The sequence below is a fragment of the Aulonocara sp. 'chitande type north' Nkhata Bay genome, linkage group LG5, assembly GCF_057382095.1.
Source record: "Aulonocara sp. 'chitande type north' Nkhata Bay isolate Kocher_YH1m ecotype deep benthic linkage group LG5, A_spYH_male_GT1.1, whole genome shotgun sequence".
NCBI lineage: Eukaryota > Metazoa > Chordata > Actinopteri > Cichliformes > Cichlidae > Aulonocara > Aulonocara sp. 'chitande type north' Nkhata Bay.
This window is the reverse complement of record NC_141348.1, coordinates 5890687-5912460: the sequence shown is the minus strand read 5'-3', so window position 1 is coordinate 5912460 and position 21774 is coordinate 5890687. Positions and strand designations below refer to the sequence as shown.

General features: G+C 39.9%; 2 protein-coding genes across 10 annotated transcripts in view; one reads left to right on the top strand and one right to left on the bottom strand.

Moving 5' to 3' along the window:
• The window catches only part of LOC147329773 (receptor-type tyrosine-protein phosphatase gamma-like), a 407188-nt gene that overhangs the window by 166291 nt on the left and 219123 nt on the right, over positions 1-21774 (bottom strand). The window lies entirely within an intron of this gene.
• On the top strand, positions 537-18965 carry LOC147329778 (uncharacterized). Of its 3 annotated transcripts, XM_086291105.1 has the most exons (15): positions 537-2325; positions 2971-3049; positions 3355-3399; positions 4195-4239; positions 7572-7616; positions 8412-8456; positions 12238-12282; positions 12667-12672; positions 13078-13122; positions 13918-13962; positions 14851-14895; positions 15691-15735; positions 17510-17639; positions 17839-17933; positions 18136-18965. In XM_086291105.1, the coding sequence occupies exons 1-15, from the start codon at positions 2201-2203 to the stop codon at positions 18145-18147; spliced, it is 852 nt and encodes a 283-aa protein (XP_086147231.1). In that variant the 5' UTR covers positions 537-2200; the 3' UTR covers positions 18148-18965. The 3 variants fall into 3 exon arrangements, 1 of the variants encoding a protein (XP_086147231.1); XR_015129013.1 differs by lacking the exons at positions 537-2325; positions 2971-3049; positions 3355-3399; ... (8 more) ...; positions 15691-15735; positions 17839-17933 and adding an exon at positions 16552-16574; XR_015129014.1 differs by lacking the exons at positions 3355-3399; positions 4195-4239; positions 7572-7616; ... (8 more) ...; positions 17839-17933; positions 18136-18965 and having other exon boundaries at positions 2191-2403; positions 2971-3225.

Genomic DNA, 21774 nt, shown 5'->3' with positions numbered 1-21774 from the left:
GGCTGGATCAGGTGACCCTGGATCCTCCCTTAGTTGTGCTGCAATAGACGTAGGCAGCCGGGGGATTCCCATGAAGCACTGAGTTTTTTCCTTTCCAGTCACCTTTCTCACTCACTGTGTGTTAATAGACCTCTCTGTACTGAATCATACTTGTTATTAATCCACAGCATGTCTTTGTCCTGTCTTCCTTTTCTCACCCCAACTGGTCACAGCAGATGCCCGCCGCTCCCTGAGCCTGGTTCTGCTGGAGGTTTCTTCCTGTTAAAAGGGAGTTTTTCCTTCCCACTGTCGCCAAAGCGCTTGCTCATAGGTGGTCCTATGATTGTTGGGTTTTTCTCTGTATCTATTATTGTGCGATCTACTGTACAATATAAAGCGCCTTCAGGCGATTGTTGTTGTGATTTGGCGCTATATAAATAAAATTGAATTGAAATTAAAAGATTACAAAACAAAAGGCAGAGGTGAAGCTAAACAATAACCTAACCTGGGGAAAATATTTTTTATTAAAAAAAACAAACAAACCATGAAACCTGACATGGATACAAAGATACCTGGAACATGGAAACGTGGCACCAAAAACAACAGATGACCTGACACTGAACAAATGAGGACAGGACTTACAGTGGCTTGCAAAAGTATTCGGCCCCCTTTAACTTTCCCACATTTTGGCACATTACAGCCACAAACATGAATCAATTTTATTGGAATTCCACGTGAAAGACCAATACAAAGTGGTGTACACGTGAGAAGTGGAACAAAAATCATACATGATTCCAAACATTTTTTACAAATAAATAACTGAAAAGTGGGGTGTGCGCAATTATTCAGCCCCCTGAGTCAATACTTTGTAGACCCACCTTTTGCTGCAATTGGATTCCATTAAAATTGATTTGTGTCACGGCTGGGAAGGCGAGCCGTGTGGTGTGGAGGAAGGAGGACCCAAGATGCAAGCAGTGGATGAAAATGCTAGTGAAGTTTATTTACAAGGTGTAGTGGCAAACAAGCAGTGGGGCATGACAAATAACTGAAGACACCTAAACTGGGAAGAACTAAAATAACAGACCTGGGAGCATACGACAAAGGGATGCGCAGCAGCCGCCGAGCAGGACACCGAGTAACAGGCAGGAGAACACACAGGGCTTAAATACACACACCAGTAATCAGGGGATGAGAGACAGGAGGGCAACACGGCTGGGAGGAATCAGAGCTGACGGGACAGGGGAAACGTAAACTGAACACACTCACATCAGACAGAGACCTTCACAATAAAACAGGAAACTCAGACACGGGGAACCAAACAAGACACAGAACTAAACAGACAGATTCACAAACAGACGGGGTGACAGCATAGACAGAGACACAGACTCAGAGGCAGACCAAATATAACACATAGAACTCAAACAATAATAATCATCATCATCATCATCATCATAATAATAAACTAAAAGCGCTGGGTCACCGACCCAGGACCATGACAATTTGTGTTTGTGGCAGTAATGTGACAAAATGTGGAAAAGAGGGACGAATACTTTTGCAAGCCACTGCAAGTACACAGAGAGATAATGAGGGGATGAGGAACAGCTGGGACAAGGGGAAACAAAACTAGACTCACTGCATTTAGGACAAAGACTTTCCCAATAAAACAGACATCACAAGGGTAATCTAATAAACAAATGAACTTAGCAAACCTAAAGAACTTATAAATAAACATCGACATCTAAACAAACTAAAACTTAAAACGCTGGGTCAACAGACCCAGGAAAGTGACAGTAAAATCATTTATTATACACATTATACTTATTTTCTTAAATTGCTTATCTATTATCTGTATTTTAACTTGGGGGTCTAGGGGTGCTGCATGTTTATGATAACACACTGACAATATCAGGACAATTTTAGCCTTACTCTATCAGTGAACAGCATGCCCATGCTAACTTAAACTAGACCAGCAAGCTAACCCCATGTGTATTAAGTGTTACTTCAGAATAGGAACCAAACAAATTAACGGAACGAAATTAACTGTAACAGCAGTTTGCAAAACATTGTGACAGTTCTCAAGTGTTCCTACCTCAAATCCAGCACGTGTTGCTGTGTTTTTGTTGTTAAATGGACGAGGAGAGACCGTGGCTGGTGAGAGGATGCAGCATTTCGTCAGTGGAGCATAGAACGACGTCTCTGATTGGTCAAAAAGTGAGTAAAGATGCATCTGATTGTTCGAAAGCGTCAACCAAAGAGCTGCTGGTCACGGCAAGATACAAACTCGCCGGAGCTCTGCGTGAACGGCACATCCGGGACCTTCAGCACTCAGGAGAGATTTATCTTGAGGTATGTATTTACCTTTGATATCCATGCGTCGACGAAAGCTCCGCGAGGTAAAGTTGTATGTTTAACAAGCTAATTAAGGTTAGTTAAACGGAATTAAAACAATACACAACCGATTTGAACAAATTGAAAGTGGTGAATGATGATAAATGCTAAAAAATTACTTAAGATTTATCTTTAACAATAGATATTAGAAGTTAAATTTAACTGTTTTTAAATTCCCACCGGAGTTAAAGGGACCTGCGGCCTTGCATGTGCTCTGCATCTTCAACTGCAGAGACAGTCAGTCTAAGCTCAGTGTAGCTAACTGCAACACACTTTTTTTTTTCAACACAAGATATGCTTGGGGGGATTTAAATGATAATATTAATGTTTTCTTATTCAGCACAAATCAATAATATTATAGTTATTTGCTCACGGTCTGGGTCTCTGGCCCAGCGTTTCTGATGTTATTCTAAGGTTTTTGAGTTTCTTATGTTTAATGGCGGGTTAGTTGAGTTTGGCTTAACGTTATTAATATCGTTTTAAGGAGTTTATGTTAGGGCTGTATATTACCACGTTTGTATTTTCATGCCATGTTTCCTGTTTTATTTTGAAAGAGTCTGTTGCGTTCAGTTCATTAATCTCACTTCCCTGTTGTGTCAATAGAATCATTTGTGCAAGCTACTACCCTGCTGTCCCTCTGTCGTGTCTCAACCTCCAACAGGAAAGTAGAAGTCCTCATATGGTAGGACCAGTGATTGTAGTGTGTGTTACACTGTCCTCATATTGTTTTAAGCTGTGAAGGACAGGAGTGTGTTTCAGTTGCCTTCCTCATGTGGTAGGACCAACAACTCTAGTGTGTGTTACACTGTCCTCATATCGTTGGGTAGCAGAACCGTACAGTGTTAAGTTTCTATAGAATCTGGTATAAGGAAGTCAGATCCTTCTGTAATAATATTCACTGATACAAATATGATCTGTAGTTAATTAAATAGTCGGGATTTATACTAGAGAATGTTTCTGACGTTATATTGTTGTCTTTTGTTGCAGACACCAGGTGCCGAGGTCCTGTCTCAACCTCCTTCAGACCAATTGGTGAGTGACACACCCACTTCATTCTTCCAACAGGTTACACATTATTTTTTTGTATTTGGCATCAAGTATATGTGTCAGTTGGGCCTAGTGCATAAATGAAATGCACTTTAATTGTACTAAAACAATCAGTTTTAGTCGAAGTTAACCAAAACCAACATTAGCATTAGGATAAAGTAATTGTCTATACCATTTGTTAGTCCAAACTTTCCCTTAAAGCATCAGCTTGATCTTTATTCTGACAAAATTTGATATTTTTGTCGTTTTACACATGTTTTTGTCAAAATAAGCTCCCGCTGATCAGTTTACATGATTTAATTTCTGGGGAAATAGATGGCTGTACATCAGTGTTGGGTTTAGAGCTTTTATTGACAACAGCAGGAGAAGTTAGAAGTCAGGAATGTGAACTCTACATGTGTTCAGTCGTCATGTCCTCATATTGTTTTAAGCTGTGAAGGACAGGAGTGTGTTTAAGTAGAAGTCCTCATATGGTAGGACCAGTGATTGTAGTGTGTGTGTTACACTGTCCTCATATTGTTTTAAGCTGTGAAGGACAGGAGTGTGTTTCAGTTGCCTTCCTCATGTGGTAGGACCAACAACTCTAGTGTGTGTTACACTGTCCTCATATCGTTGGGTAGCAGAACCGTACAGTGTTAAGTTTCTATAGAATCTGGTATAAGGAAGTCAGATCCTTCTGTAATAATATTCACTGATACAAATATGATCTGTAGTTAATTAAATAGTCGGGATTTATACTAGAGAATGTTTCTGACGTTATATTGTTGTCTTTTGTTGCAGACACCAGGTGCCGAGGTCCTGCCTCAACCTCCTTCAGACCAATTGGTGAGTGACACACCCACTTCATTCTTCCAACAGGTGAAGATGGATGTTGCAGACAGGACATATCCTAACTTTTGCAGCCGTTACGATAATAACGCGCTGTTTGCACGATGAGCACAGCTTCCAAGCTCCCCTAAATTGACCGTGCGCTTCGTGTTGTGTGTGCGCGAGTCTGTGCATTTAGTGGCGTCTGTGCAGAAATGACTAGTAAGACAAGGCTGCAAACTATTCTCACAGACTTCAAGTGTGCACTTGAATCCAAAACGATCTCTCTCTCTCCCTCCGGCTCTGTTGAGATGCCACTGGGAGAGTAACGACTGCCCCTCCCCCCCTCTGCTCAGCAAACAGGTGGCTGTTTTTGCACCCCTCCCCCTCTGCTCTGCAAACACGTGGCTACTTTTGCACCCCTCCCCCCTCTGCTCAACAAACACGTGGCTGCTTTTGCACCCCTCCCCTCTCTGCTGAGGGCAAAAACAAGGCTCATGTGCAAAGTGAAGCAAAATAACATTGACAGAGGTTCAGAGAAAGGAGAAAAAAACGGAGCAGGCTCCCGTTGTTCACTTCAAGGAGGCGGCTCTACGGGCCGTTTTGTTTGTGACCGACACACACAGTATATATATATATATATATATTCTCAATCACATTCACACCACTCTCTTATATCAGTTCCACTACATCAAGACTATTTTATGGTGGTCAGCTGTTTTATTGTCATGTATTTTGCATAGTAAGATAACCATGTCCTCCATTCAAAAGCACTGAAAATGTCTATGGTGGTGCTGTACCTAATATTGTGCTCATTTGATCCAAAACCTATTTTTCCTTTATTTTGAAGGCTGAGGCTTAGATCCATTAGGTATTCACGAGAAAGGCATTATCGCATGTCAGGATTACAGTATATCGAAAATATGTGATTATAATGGGAGTCAATGGGGCCCAAACGGATACAAGGGTAAAAGGAGGTAGTACATATGTGAATCTTCTTTACTATACACCACACCATAGAGGGGATCATTGAATTTCAAAAATAATCCTAAAACACACATCCTGGCCAAGTTTCATGCAACTAGTCTTTAAAATGACTGATATATTGAGAATCAAAAATCCAAAGTTACCCAAGCGGGTCCCTTTTTTCGCTAGGGTAAAACGAGGGTTAAATAGTCGGGATTTATACTAGAGAATGTTTCTGACGTTATATTGTTGTCTTTTGTTGCAGACACCAGGTGCCGAGGTCCTGCCTCAACCTCCTTCAGACCAGTTGGTGAGTGACACACCCACTTCATTCTTCCAACAGGTTACACATTATTTTTTTGTATTTGGCATCAAGTATATGTGTCAGTTGGGCCTAGTGCATAAATGAAATGCACTTTAATTGTACTAAAACAATCAGTTTTAGTCGAAGTTAACCAAAACCAACATTAGCATTAGGATAAAGTAATTGTCTATACCATTTGTTAGTCCAAACTTTCCCTTAAAGCATCAGCTTGATCTTTATTCTGACAAAATTTGATATTTTTGTCGTTTTACACATGTTTTTGTCAAAATAAGCTCCCGCTGATCAGTTTACATGATTTAATTTCTGGGGAAATAGATGGCTGTACATCAGTGTTGGGTTTAGAGCTTTTATTGACAACAGCAGGAGAAGTTAGAGGTCAGGAATGTGAACTCTACATGTGTTCAGTCGTCATGTCCTCATATTGTTTTAAGCTGTGAAGGACAGGAGTGTGTTTCAGTTGCCTTCCTCATGTGGTAGGACCAACAACTCTAGTGTGTGTTACACTGTCCTCATATCGTTGGGTAGCAGAACCGTACAGTGTTAAGTTTCTATAGAATCTGGTATAAGGAAGTCAGATCCTTCTGTAATAATATTCACTGATACAAATATGATCTGTAGTTAATTAAATAGTCGGGATTTATACTAGAGAATGTTTCTGACGTTATATTGTTGTCTTTTGTTGCAGACACCAGGTGCCGAGGTCCTGTCTCAACCTCCTTCAGACCAATTGGTGAGTGACACACCCACTTCTTTCTTCCAACAGGTGAAGATGGATGTTGCAGACAGGACATATCCTAACTTTTGCAGCCGTTACGATAATAACGCGCTGTTTGCACGATGAGCACAGCTTCCAAGCTCCCCTAAATTGACCGTGCGCTTCGTGTTGTGTGTGCGCGAGTCTGTGCATTTAGTGGCGTCTGTGCAGAAATGACTAGTAAGACAAGGCTGCAAACTATTCTCACAGACTTCAAGTGTGCACTTGAATCCAAAACGATCTCTCTCTCTCCCTCCGGCTCTGTTGAGATGCCACTGGGAGAGTAACGACTGCCCCTCCCCCCCTCTGCTCAGCAAACAGGTGGCTGTTTTTGCACCCCTCCCCCTCTGCTCTGCAAACACGTGGCTACTTTTGCACCCCTCCCCCCTCTGCTCAACAAACACGTGGCTGCTTTTGCACCCCTCCCCCTCTGCTCTGCAAACACGTGGCTGTTTTTGCACCCCTCCCCCTCTGCTCTGCAAACACGTGGCTGCTTTTGCACCCCTCCCCCCTCTGCTCAACAAACACGTGGCTGCTTTTGCACCCCTCCCCTCTCTGCTGAGGGCAAAAACAAGGCTCATGTGCAAAGTGAAGCAAAATAACATTGACAGAGGTTCAGAGAAAGGAGAAAAAAACGGAGCAGGCTCCCGTTGTTCACTTCAAGGAGGCGGCTCTACGGGCCGTTTTGTTTGTGACCGACACACACAGTATATATATATATTCTCAATCACATTCACACCACTCTCTTATATCAGTTCCACTACATCAAGACTATTTTATGGTGGTCAGCTGTTTTATTGTCATGTATTTTGCATAGTAAGATAACCATGTCCTCCATTCAAAAGCACTGAAAATGTCTATGGTGGTGCTGTACCTAATATTGTGCTCATTTGATCCAAAACCTATTTTTCCTTTATTTTGAAGGCTGAGGCTTAGATCCATTAGGTATTCACGAGAAAGGCATTATCGCATGTCAGGATTACAGTATATCGAAAATATGTGATTATAATGGGAGTCAATGGGGCCCAAACGGATACAAGGGTAAAAGGAGGTAGTACATATGTGAATCTTCTTTACTATACACCACACCATAGAGGGGATCATTGAATTTCAAAAATAATCCTAAAACACACATCCTGGCCAAGTTTCATGCAACTAGTCTTTAAAATGACTGATATATTGAGAATCAAAAATCCAAAGTTACCCAAGCGGGTCCCTTTTTTCGCTAGGGTAAAACGAGGGTTAAATAGTCGGGATTTATACTAGAGAATGTTTCTGACGTTATATTGTTGTCTTTTGTTGCAGACACCAAGTGCCGAGGTCCTGCCTCAACCTCCTTCAGACCAGTTGGTGAGTGACACACCCACTTCATTCTTCCAACAGGTTACACATTATTTTTTTGTATTTGGCATCAAGTATATGTGTCAGTTGGGCCTAGTGCATAAATGAAATGCACTTTAATTGTACTAAAACAATCAGTTTTAGTCGAAGTTAACCAAAACCAACATTAGCATTAGGATAAAGTAATTGTCTATACCATTTGTTAGTCCAAACTTTCCCTTAAAGCATCAGCTTGATCTTTATTCTGACAAAATTTGATATTTTTGTCGTTTTACACATGTTTTTGTCAAAATAAGCTCCCGCTGATCAGTTTACATGATTTAATTTCTGGGGAAATAGATGGCTGTACATCAGTGTTGGGTTTAGAGCTTTTATTGACAACAGCAGGAGAAGTTAGAGGTCAGGAATGTGAACTCTACATGTGTTCAGTCGTCATGTCCTCATATTGTTTTAAGCTGTGAAGGACAGGAGTGTGTTTAAGTAGAAGTCCTCATATGGTAGGACCAGTGATTGTAGTGTGTGTGTTACACTGTCCTCATATTGTTTTAAGCTGTGAAGGACAGGAGTGTGTTTCAGTTGCCTTCCTCATGTGGTAGGACCAACAACTCTAGTGTGTGTTACACTGTCCTCATATCGTTGGGTAGCAGAACCGTACAGTGTTAAGTTTCTATAGAATCTGGTATAAGGAAGTCAGATCCTTCTGTAATAATATTCACTGATACAAATATGATCTGTAGTTAATTAAATAGTCGGGATTTATACTAGAGAATGTTTCTGACGTTATATTGTTGTCTTTTGTTGCAGACACCAAGTGCCGAGGTCCTGCCTCAACCTCCTTCAGACCAGTTGGTGAGTGACACACCCACTTCATTCTTCCAACAGGTTACACATTATTTTTTTGTATTTGGCATCAAGTATATGTGTCAGTTGGGCCTAGTGCATAAATGAAATGCACTTTAATTGTACTAAAACAATCAGTTTTAGTCGAAGTTAACCAAAACCAACATTAGCATTAGGATAAAGTAATTGTCTATACCATTTGTTAGTCCAAACTTTCCCTTAAAGCATCAGCTTGATCTTTATTCTGACAAAATTTGATATTTTTGTCGTTTTACACATGTTTTTGTCAAAATAAGCTCCCGCTGATCAGTTTACATGATTTAATTTCTGGGGAAATAGATGGCTGTACATCAGTGTTGGGTTTAGAGCTTTTATTGACAACAGCAGGAGAAGTTAGAGGTCAGGAATGTGAACTCTACATGTGTTCAGTCGTCATGTCCTCATATTGTTTTAAGCTGTGAAGGACAGGAGTGTGTTTAAGTAGAAGTCCTCATATGGTAGGACCAGTGATTGTAGTGTGTGTGTTACACTGTCCTCATATTGTTTTAAGCTGTGAAGGACAGGAGTGTGTTTCAGTTGCCTTCCTCATGTGGTAGGACCAACAACTCTAGTGTGTGTTACACTGTCCTCATATCGTTGGGTAGCAGAACCGTACAGTGTTAAGTTTCTATAGAATCTGGTATAAGGAAGTCAGATCCTTCTGTAATAATATTCACTGATACAAATATGATCTGTAGTTAATTAAATAGTCGGGATTTATACTAGAGAATGTTTCTGACGTTATATTGTTGTCTTTTGTTGCAGACACCAAGTGCCGAGGTCCTGCCTCAACCTCCTTCAGACCAGTTGGTGAGTGACACACCCACTTCATTCTTCCAACAGGTTACACATTATTTTTTTGTATTTGGCATCAAGTATATGTGTCAGTTGGGCCTAGTGCATAAATGAAATGCACTTTAATTGTACTAAAACAATCAGTTTTAGTCGAAGTTAACCAAAACCAACATTAGCATTAGGATAAAGTAATTGTCTATACCATTTGTTAGTCCAAACTTTCCCTTAAAGCATCAGCTTGATCTTTATTCTGACAAAATTTGATATTTTTGTCGTTTTACACATGTTTTTGTCAAAATAAGCTCCCGCTGATCAGTTTACATGATTTAATTTCTGGGGAAATAGATGGCTGTACATCAGTGTTGGGTTTAGAGCTTTTATTGACAACAGCAGGAGAAGTTAGAGGTCAGGAATGTGAACTCTACATGTGTTCAGTCGTCATGTCCTCATATTGTTTTAAGCTGTGAAGGACAGGAGTGTGTTTAAGTAGAAGTCCTCATATGGTAGGACCAGTGATTGTAGTGTGTGTGTTACACTGTCCTCATATTGTTTTAAGCTGTGAAGGACAGGAGTGTGTTTCAGTTGCCTTCCTCATGTGGTAGGACCAACAACTCTAGTGTGTGTTACACTGTCCTCATATCGTTGGGTAGCAGAACCGTACAGTGTTAAGTTTCTATAGAATCTGGTATAAGGAAGTCAGATCCTTCTGTAATAATATTCACTGATACAAATATGATCTGTAGTTAATTAAATAGTCGGGATTTATACTAGAGAATGTTTCTGACGTTATATTGTTGTCTTTTGTTGCAGACACCAAGTGCTGAGGTCCTGTCTCAACCTCCTTCAGACCAATTGGTGAGTGACACACCCACTTCATTCTTCCAACAGGTGAAGATGGATGTTGCAGACAGGACATATCCTAACTTTTGCAGCCGTTACGATAATAACGCGCTGTTTGCACGATGAGCACAGCTTCCAAGCTCCCCTAAATTGACCGTGCGCTTCGTGTTGTGTGTGCGCGAGTCTGTGCATTTAGTGGCGTCTGTGCAGAAATGACTAGTAAGACAAGGCTGCAAACTATTCTCACAGACTTCAAGTGTGCACTTGAATCCAAAACGATCTCTCTCTCTCCCTCCGGCTCTGTTGAGATGCCACTGGGAGAGTAACGACTGCCCCTCCCCCCCTCTGCTCAGCAAACAGGTGGCTGTTTTTGCACCCCTCCCCCTCTGCTCTGCAAACACGTGGCTACTTTTGCACCCCTCCCCTCTCTGCTGAGGGCAAAAACAAGGCTCATGTGCAAAGTGAAGCAAAATAACATTGACAGAGGTTCAGAGAAAGGAGAAAAAAAACGGAGCAGGCTCCCGTTGTTCACTTCAAGGAGGCGGCTCTACGGGCCGTTTTGTTTGTGACCGACACACACAGTATATATATATATATATTCTCAATCACATTCACACCACTCTCTTATATCAGTTCCACTACATCAAGACTATTTTATGGTGGTCAGCTGTTTTATTGTCATGTATTTTGCATAGTAAGATAACCATGTCCTCCATTCAAAAGCACTGAAAATGTCTATGGTGGTGCTGTACCTAATATTGTGCTCATTTGATCCAAAACCTATTTTTCCTTTATTTTGAAGGCTGAGGCTTAGATCCATTAGGTATTCACGAGAAAGGCATTATCGCATGTCAGGATTACAGTATATCGAAAATATGTGATTATAATGGGAGTCAATGGGGCCCAAACGGATACAAGGGTAAAAGGAGGTAGTACATATGTGAATCTTCTTTACTATACACCACACCATAGAGGGGATCATTGAATTTCAAAAATAATCCTAAAACACACATCCTGGCCAAGTTTCATGCAACTAGTCTTTAAAATGACTGATATATTGAGAATCAAAAATCCAAAGTTACCCAAGCGGGTCCCTTTTTTCGCTAGGGTAAAACGAGGGTTAAATAGTCGGGATTTATACTAGAGAATGTTTCTGACGTTATATTGTTGTCTTTTGTTGCAGACACCAGGTGCCGAGGGCCTGCCTCAACCTCCTTCAGACCAATTGGTGAGTGACACACCCACTTCATTCTTCCAACAGGTTACACATTATTTTTTTGTATTTGGCATCAAGTATATGTGTCAGTTGGGCCTAGTGCATAAATGAAATGCACTTTAATTGTACTAAAACAATCAGTTTTAGTCGAAGTTAACCAAAACCAACATTAGCATTAGGATAAAGTAATTGTCTATACCATTTGTTAGTCCAAACTTTCCCTTAAAGCATCAGCTTGATCTTTATTCTGACAAAATTTGATATTTTTGTCGTTTTACACATGTTTTTGTCAAAATAAGCTCCCGCTGATCAGTTTACATGATTTAATTTCTGGGGAAATAGATGGCTGTACATCAGTGTTGGGTTTAGAGCTTTTATTGACAACAGCAGGAGAAGTTAGAGGTCAGGAATGTGAACTCTACATGTGTTCAGTCGTCATGTCCTCATATTGTTTTAAGCTGTGAAGGACAGGAGTGTGTTTAAGTAGAAGTCCTCATATGGTAGGACCAGTGATTGTAGTGTGTGTGTTACACTGTCCTCATATTGTTTTAAGCTGTGAAGGACAGGAGTGTGTTTAAGTAGAAGTCCTCATATGGTAGGACCAGTGATTGTAGTGTGTGTTACACTGTCCTCATATTGTTTTAAGCTGTGAAGGACAGGAGTGTGTTTCAGTTGCCTTCCTCATGTGGTAGGACCAACAACTCTAGTGTGTGTTACACTGTCCTCATATCGTTGGGTAGCAGAACCGTACAGTGTTAAGTTTCTATAGAATCTGGTATAAGGAAGTCAGATCCTTCTGTAATAATATTCACTGATACAAATATGATCTGTAGTTAATTAAATAGTCGGGATTTATACTAGAGAATGTTTCTGACGTTATATTGTTGTCTTTTGTTGCAGACACCAGGTGCCGAGGTCCTGCCTCAACCTCCTTCAGACCAATTGGTGAGTGACACACCCACTTCATTCTTCCAACAGGTTACACATTATTTTTTTGTATTTGGCATCAAGTATATGTGTCAGTTGGGCCTAGTGCATAAATGAAATGCACTTTAATTGTACTAAAACAATCAGTTTTAGTCGAAGTTAACCAAAACCAACATTAGCATTAGGATAAAGTAATTGTCTATACCATTTGTTAGTCCAAACTTTCCCTTAAAGCATCAGCTTGATCTTTATTCTGACAAAATTTGATATTTTTGTCGTTTTACACATGTTTTTGTCAAAATAAGCTCCCGCTGATCAGTTTACATGATTTAATTTCTGGGGAAATAGATGGCTGTACATCAGTGTTGGGTTTAGAGCTTTTATTGACAACAGCAGGAGAAGTTAGAGGTCAGGAATGTGAACTCTACATGTGTTCAGTCGTCATGTCCTCATATTGTTTTAAGCTGTGAAGGACAGGAGTGTGTTTAAGTAGAAGTCCTCATATGGTAGGACCAGTGATTGTAGTGTGTGTGTTACACTGTCCTCATATTGTTTTAAGCTGTGAAGGACAGGAGTGTGTTTCAGTTGCCTTCCTCATGTGGTAGGACCAACAACTCTAGTGTGTGTTACACTGTCCTCATATCGTTGGGTAGCAGAACCGTACAGTGTTAAGTTTCTATAGAATCTGGTATAAGGAAGTCAGATCCTTCTGTAATAATATTCACTGATACAAATATGATCTGTAGTTAATTAAATAGTCGGGATTTATACTAGAGAATGTTTCTGACGTTATATTGTTGTCTTTTGTTGCAGACACCAGGTGCCGAGGTCCTGCCTCAACCTCCTTCAGACCAATTGGTGAGTGACACACCCACTTCATTCTTCCAACAGGTTACACATTATTTTTTTGTATTTGGCATCAAGTATATGTGTCAGTTGGGCCTAGTGCATAAATGAAATGCACTTTAATTGTACTAAAACAATCAGTTTTAGTCGAAGTTAACCAAAACCAACATTAGCATTAGGATAAAGTAATTGTCTATACCATTTGTTAGTCCAAACTTTCCCTTAAAGCATCAGCTTGATCTTTATTCTGACAAAATTTGATATTTTTGTCGTTTTACACATGTTTTTGTCAAAATAAGCTCCCGCTGATCAGTTTACATGATTTAATTTCTGGGGAAATAGATGGCTGTACATCAGTGTTGGGTTTAGAGCTTTTATTGACAACAGCAGGAGAAGTTAGAGGTCAGGAATGTGAACTCTACATGTGTTCAGTCGTCATGTCCTCATATTGTTTTAAGCTGTGAAGGACAGGAGTGTGTTTAAGTAGAAGTCCTCATATGGTAGGACCAGTGATTGTAGTGTGTGTGTTACACTGTCCTCATATTGTTTTAAGCTGTGAAGGACAGGAGTGTGTTTCAGTTGCCTTCCTCATGTGGTAAGACCAACAACTCTAGTGTGTGTTACACTGTCCTCATATCGTTGGGTAGCAGAACCGTACAGTGTTAAGTTTCTATAGAATCTGGTATAAGGAAGTCAGATCCTTCTGTAATAATATTCACTGATACAAATATGATCTGTAGTTAATTAAATAGTCGGGATTTATACTAGAGAATGTTTCTGACGTTATATTGTTGTCTTTTGTTGCAGACACCAGGTGCCGAGGTCCTACCTCAACCTCCTTCAGACCAATTGGTGAGTGACACACCCACTTCATTCTTCCAACAGGTTACACATTATTTTTTTGTATTTGGCATCAAGTATATGTGTCAGTTGGGCCTAGTGCATAAATGAAATGCACTTTAATTGTACTAAAACAATCAGTTTTAGTCGAAGTTAACCAAAACCAACATTAGCATTAGGATAAAGTAATTGTCTATACCATTTGTTAGTCCAAACTTTCCCTTAAAGCATCATCTTGATCTTTATTCTGACAAAATTTGATATTTTTGTCGTTTTACACATGTTTTTGTCAAAATAAGCTCCCGCTGATCAGTTTACATGATTTAATTTCTGGGGAAATAGATGGCTGTACATCAGTGTTGGGTTTAGAGCTTTTATTGACAACAGCAGGAGAAGTTAGAAGTCAGGAATGTGAACTCTACATGTGTTCAGTCGTCATGTCCTCATATTGTTTTAAGCTGTGAAGGACAGGAGTGTGTTTAAGTAGAAGTCCTCATATGGTAGGACCAGTGATTGTAGTGTGTGTGTTACACTGTCCTCATATTGTTTTAAGCTGTGAAGGACAGGAGTGTGTTTAAGTAGAAGTCCTCATATGGTAGGACCAGTGATTGTAGTGTGTGTTACACTGTCCTCATATTGTTTTAAGCTGTGAAGGACAGGAGTGTGTTTCAGTTGCCTTCCTCATGTGGTAGGACCAACAACTCTAGTGTGTGTTACACTGTCCTCATATCGTTGGGTAGCAGAACCGTACAGTGTTAAGTTTCTATAGAATCTGGTATAAGGAAGTCAGATCCTTCTGTAATAATATTCACTGATACAAATATGATCTGTAGTTAATTAAATAGTCGGGATTTATACTAGAGAATGTTTCTGACGTTATATTGTTGTCTTTTGTTGCAGACACCAGGTGCCGAGGTCCTGCCTCAACCTCCTTCAGACCAATTGGTGAGTGACACACCCACTTCATTCTTCCAACAGGTTACACATTATTTTTTTGTATTTGGCATCAAGTATATGTGTCAGTTGGGCCTAGTGCATAAATGAAATGCACTTTAATTGTACTAAAACAATCAGTTTTAGTCGAAGTTAACCAAAACCAACATTAGCATTAGGATAAAGTAATTGTCTATACCATTTGTTAGTCCAAACTTTCCCTTAAAGCATCAGCTTGATCTTTATTCTGACAAAATTTGATATTTTTGTCGTTTTACACATGTTTTTGTCAAAATAAGCTCCCGCTGATCAGTTTACATGATTTAATTTCTGGGGAAATAGATGGCTGTACATCAGTGTTGGGTTTAGAGCTTTTATTGACAACAGCAGGAGAAGTTAGAGGTCAGGAATGTGAACTCTACATGTGTTCAGTCGTCATGTCCTCATATTGTTTTAAGCTGTGAAGGACAGGAGTGTGTTTAAGTAGAAGTCCTCATATGGTAGGACCAGTGATTGTAGTGTGTGTGTTACACTGTCCTCATATTGTTTTAAGCTGTGAAGGACAGGAGTGTGTTTCAGTTGCCTTCCTCATGTGGTAGGACCAACAACTCTAGTGTGTGTTACAATGTCCTCATATCGTTGGGTAGCAGAACCGTACAGTGTTAAGTTTCTATAGAATCTGGTATAAGGAAGTCAGATCCTTCTGTAATAATATTCACTGATACAAATATGATCTGTAGTTAATTAAATAGTCGGGATTTATACTAGAGAATGTTTCTGACGTTATATTGTTGTCTTTTGTTGCAGACACCAAGTGCCGATGTCCTGTCTCAACCTCCTTCAGACCAATTGGTGAGTGACACACCCACTTCATTCTTCCAACAGGTTACACATTATTTTTTGTATTTGGCATCAAGTATATGTGTCAGTTGGGCCTAGTGCATAAATGAAATGCACTTTAATTGTACTAAAACAATCAGTTTTAGTCGAAGTTAACCAAAACCAACATTAGCATTAGGATAAAGTAATTGTCTATACCATTTGTTAGTCCAAACTTTCCCTTAAAGCATCAGCTTGATCTTTATTCTGACAAAATTTGATATTTTTGTCGTTTTACACATGTTTTTGTCAAAATAAGCTCCCGCTGATCAGTTTACATGATTTAATTTCTGGGGAAATAGATGGCTGTACATCAGTGTTGGGTTTAGAGCTTTTATTGACAACAGCAGGAGAAGTTAGAGGTCAGGAATGTGAACTCTACATGTGTTCAGTCGTCATGTCCTCATATTGTTTTAAGCTGTGAAGGACAGGAGTGTGTTTAAGTAGAAGTCCTCATATGGTAGGACCAGTGATTGTAGTGTGTGTGTTACACTGTCCTCATATTGTTTTAAGCTGTGAAGGACAGGAGTGTGTTTCAGTTGCCTTCCTCATGTGGTAGGACCAACAACTCTAGTGTGTGTTACACTGTCCTCATATCGTTGGGTAGCAGAACCGTACAGTGTTAAGTTTCTATAGAATCTGGTATAAGGAAGTCAGATCCTTCTGTAATAATATTCACTGATACAAATATGATCTGTAGTTAATTAAATAGTCGGGATTTATACTAGAGAATGTTTCTGACGTTATATTGTTGTCTTTTGTTGCAGACACCAGGTGCCGAGGTCCTGCCTCAACCTCCTTCAGACCAATTGGTGAGTGACACACCCACTTCATTCTTCCAACAGGTTACACATTATTTTTTTGTATTTGGCATCAAGTATATGTGTCAGTTGGGCCTAGTGCATAAATTAAGTGCCCTTTGATTATATTAAAATAATCAGTTTGATTGAAAGTTTCCCATATTCAACATTAGCATTACTTGTTTGTGAACATCTTAGGAGAAAGAAATTGGCATATCATTTGTTAGTCCTAACTTTCCCTTTAAAGCATCAGCTTGATCTTTATTCCTACTAAATTTGATATTTCTGTGTTACATTGTCCTCAGATTGTTTTAAGCTGTGAAGGACATGAATTTGTTTTTTTGTTTTTAGCCTTTCTCAATTGGTAGAACCAACAACTCTAGTTTGTGTTACATTGAAACTGAACAGCAGGGATGTTTGTCATGAAGATAATAACACTCTATCCGATTTCAAACAATCACACTGTGATGAGTATTATTAGTAGATTATGTTCACATGTAAAATATTCATATCAAATGGTAAATATCCTATATTTATATAGCGCTTTACTAGTCCCTAAGGACCCCAAAGCGCTTTACACATCCAGTCATCCACCCATTCACACAGACATTCACACACTGGTGATGGCAGCTACATTGTAGCCACAGCCACCCTGGGGCGCACTGACAGAGGCGAGGCTGCCGGACACTGGCGCCACCGGGCCCTCTGACCACCACCAGTAGGCAACAGGTGAAGTGTCTTTCCCAAGGACACAACGACCGAGACTGTCGGAGCTGGGGCTCGAACCGGCAACCTTCTGATTACAACTCTTGAGCCACGATCGCCCCTTAGCCCCTTAATGTAGAATTACACACTGCCCAACGCTGACTTTGCCTACAATGCAGAGAAAAAAGCAAACAGACCTATTGCATGCATTGATTCTCATATTTCACTGTTACTTTTCAAAGGCTCAAGGACCAAGTATTCCGGGGGTTCCAAGCCACACGCTTTACTCAGCTGCCCTGGACAACATGAAGGGCACCTCTGCCTCAATCACCCTGGACAACAAAAACATTAGCAACACTTCACCAAGAAGGGGTAAAGGCACCAAAATACAAAATGTTTTAGGTTAATATACTTGTGATCAAAGAACAAGTTTGTTTTCAGACATGACACTATTCAGAGCTTTTATCATAAATCATTTCATCTTATTTGATTCCCAGCAGAACACAGCACTTCAAATGGTTCATTCCAAGCATCCTTAAAGGAGCAATAAGCAATATCTTTTCACTGCTAGGTGTGCTGTTTTGCACTGCCTGTGAACCAAACCAAAGTCTATGGCTGGAGATCAACACAGAGAGAGGGATTGTGACTTCATGCTGTACTCCAGATGTAATTACACCTCTAGTTCTTCACATAGTCATTTTTAATTCCTTCAACCTAAGTATGATGAATTGTGCTTATTGCTCCTTTAAAGTGCTCCAGTAGAAAGCAAGGTTTAAGAACATTTTGTATTCACATTATAAACTAGAATATTTTCTATCTTTTCTTGCATTCACATTAAGATATTTTCTTTTGTTTCCATTTATGACAGCTGGGACGGTGAGAAGCAAGTGGACAAATGATGAAGTGAAGGTTGCTGAGCGGCATGTTTCACTTCATAAAAAGCTGCAAAGTACCAGGTAAAAAGGAATGTGACTGCTGCCTCCAAGCAGAGCCGGCAGCTCTGAAAGGCAGAGACTGGGTTGTCATAAGGTACTACAGCCACAACAGGATCATAGCATTAAAAGAAAGATGCAAGAAAAAAAGAAACAAGCAAGAGAGATACTTTGTTACTTCCACAGTTATGTCAGTATTGCAGTTTTCTGTATTGCATTGTTCTTACTCATAAATCTGTGGTTTATGCTGGGTGCTTTTTGCAATTAAATGATAAAAAAGGCAGATAATGTTCCACGTTTTTATTCACATGAACATTCACTACAAAATGAATTAATGCATTACAATATCAAGACTTAAAAAGTAGACTGACCACATTTGACCCATGTCTTTTTTTTTTTAAAAAGTCTTTACACAGCTCAGATTTACTGTTTTATTAACACATAAATGTCTGATATTTCTGTCAGAAGTTACCCAACTGATGAGCATTACTATTGTGCATCCATGTCTATTATATTGTAATCTCAAAAGGAGCCAAGCTAAAAATGCAGAACCTACCGTTACCTGGTCCTTATAAGTCATGTATACTTGAAAATTATGTGTTTCCATGGGCTTCACAATTCACCTAAACATGAAATATCTGTGTGTGACCTTATGGTACTCATAAGTCACATAAACCTGACAGTGTCCTCACAAGTAGCATTAAATTCAGGTTTGACCAAAATTTAGCCCTAGCCAAAATCTCAACAGATGGGTGTGTTCCTGGAAGCATGGGTCAAATTCTTTGAGATCCCCATGCCTCTAGGACCTTCGGAAAGGCACGTTCCCATTTGTCACATTTTTGTCATACGTACTGATATATCACGAAAACACGTATGTGTGTGTGTGTGTGTGTGTGTGTGTGTCAGTGGTGGAGGTTGAAGGCTGCCCTCATCCTCTCAAGGAGAATTTTGTTTTCCAAATTCCTTCACGCTCAGTTGGACATTAAAGTGGGATTAATGGTTAGCGGCATGCTGACTGACGGGGTCAGTCGGACATGGGACGTGGTGTGAAATCACTTCTCTGTGGGCCTGTGACAAATAGCTGACAGGATGGCCATTCCTTCTAAGAAAAAACCTAGCCTGAAAAGTATCTCCTTATATAGCATGTCTGACCATGCAATCCAAAAAGAACTGCATAGCATGCCAGAGGAATTGAAAACTGGAGCATGCACAATTGAGGCAAATGGCCAGAGACCGACCACACATGGAGGACAGCAAAGACAACTCATAGGTGTTTAAATTTGGGCCCGCACCTTCAGAATCAAGACATTGAGGGTCATAATCATGTTTTATCATTTCATAGGTGATCCCCTTCGCCAAAAATGACCAGTGTTGGGCAAGTAACTTTGAAAAAGTAATTAATTATAGTTACTAGTTACTTCTTCAAAAAAGTAACTGAATTAGTAATTGAGTTGCAAGATTCTAAAAGTAATTAATTACTTGAAAAGTAACTATTGTGTTACTTTAAAAAAAAGTTTAACCCTCTGGGTTCCAGGGTATAATTGGCCATTTGATGTTTCCTCCACATTTCACCTTTAAAAACTATTTACTTTGTTTGGTCTCATTCTTTTCAGCACAGCCTCATGTGTCTGAATTTACAGTCATGTTTTCATTTTGATATACTGTATTAACGCAATTGATCTGAAATCAGACAAAAAACATAAAATCAGAGTAGAAAAAGTGATATTTTCACCGTAACAACCACAAACATGTTTAATGAATCATATTTCATAACTTTCAATGCAAATATAAATTGTCAATTTTAAAATCATATGTACAAGTTTTGCAAACAAAGTTATTTGCAGCCATTTCAAACTGTTTACAGAACAATCAGCTGTTCTTCAATAAGATGCCACAAATTATTTGTGCCACTCCAAATATTTCTGTCCACTATAAAGGAAACATCACAGCCTGATACCTGCAGGTCTGACAGCAGCAGGTGTGTCACTGCTGTTTCTACCTGGAGACAGCAGTCGCCTCATTGTTCTGACACACAACACAAAACTATCCACAACACTACACACTAACTACACAAGACAACACGTTATCTACACACTCCAAACACGCTAAACGTCACAAATCTCTCACATCTCAAAACTTGCTGTCTCTCCTTTTCTGCTCTCTCTCTCTCTCTCTCGCGGTCACTCCTAAATCTTCCCCCTCTTCCTAAACAACTAAATGTCATGTTGCCATATCATTTTTTGATTGGTCGACATGGTGCATTTTTCCACCAACACGAACGGGTTGTTTGTTGTTTTGTTTTCTTGGTCATAATCAGAGAGTGCTCGCAGCGCTGTGCTTAGACAGTAAACATGACGAAACTATTCAGGAAAAAACGCCGCGTACATATTGTTTATCATGACTCTGGTTTTGCGTGGCCTATCAACACAATTTAAAAACTTGTTGCTTTGTCATCTTGAAGTGGTCATGTGATTGGCTTACCACGACTACTTTATTCTTCCTCAGTCAAACAGCAGCACTCATGCGATTGTTTTGCCCCCTGAGCTCCAGGTGTTTTGCCAAAAACTGATCATCTGGCAGAAAGTGATCACTGTCCGCGGGAGCGCGCAGCTGCTTAAAGCTGTAGCGCCCAGATTACTTACAGCTACTTCCTGCAGCTGATATAAGATGCGGTAAACTGACACAGCTTCAACCGTCTGTTTGTTGAAAAATAGTAACACGACTGCATTTTCTTGTTAGTAACGGTAACGGCATTGTAACGATAGAAATAGTAATTAGTTAGATTACTTGTTACTGAAAAACGTAACGCAGTTAGTAACGCCGTTACTTGTAACGCCGTTATTCCCATCACTGAAAATGACAGAAAGCATGATCAGCATCAGGATAAAACAAGGGTAAATATTGGCAGAGTGGCCTTTCCCATGATGAAAGGAGTTGCAGAAAGGATTTTAAAAGTGACACAGAGGTCACCAGATTTCGGTGCGACAGGTAATCCAACCGTAGTCTAAATTCAATGTTTTGGATTCTGTCTTGGCTGACCAAAGCACAGTCAAAGGCGTAATGGTACAGCTCGATTTACCAGTAGCATTACAACAGCCTTCCAGTACCATGGGACAGGTTTGTGACAAAAACAGATTTCACTAATTCCACAAGTCATCTTAACACATGGAGTTTATCTCCTATAGCAGCCTATATGTTTTTCCATGGGCACACTCACTCTGATCAGCTCCTTATGACATACACAGCAGACACACTGACAGTAGACAATGTCTGAGGAATCAATTCTATTGATGTTACCCATTTAGTCAGTTGGAAGTCATCATGTTAGTCATTTTAGCTTTTTTAAAATTTGCAGTAGTACTTAATCCCCCTGCCGCTGCGCGCACGCACACACACACACACACACACACACACACACACACACACACACACACACACATACACGCACACACACAAACACACACACACACGCACACACACACGCACACACACAAACACACACACGCACACACACAAACACACACACGCACACACACAAACACAAACACACAAACACATACACGCACACACACAAA

Excerpts from the sequence above, each read along its gene's own strand:
- LOC147329778 (XM_086291105.1), top strand. The coding sequence starts at position 2,201 with ATGCATCTGATTGTTCGAAAGCGTCAACCAAAGAGCTGCTGGTCACGG. Across the intron at positions 4,240-7,571 it reads AACCTCCTTCAGACCAATTG|ACACCAAGTGCCGAGGTCCT; the intron begins GTGAGTGACACA and ends CTTTTGTTGCAG. Across the intron at positions 14,896-15,690 it reads AACCTCCTTCAGACCAATTG|ACACCAAGTGCCGATGTCCT; the intron begins GTGAGTGACACA and ends CTTTTGTTGCAG.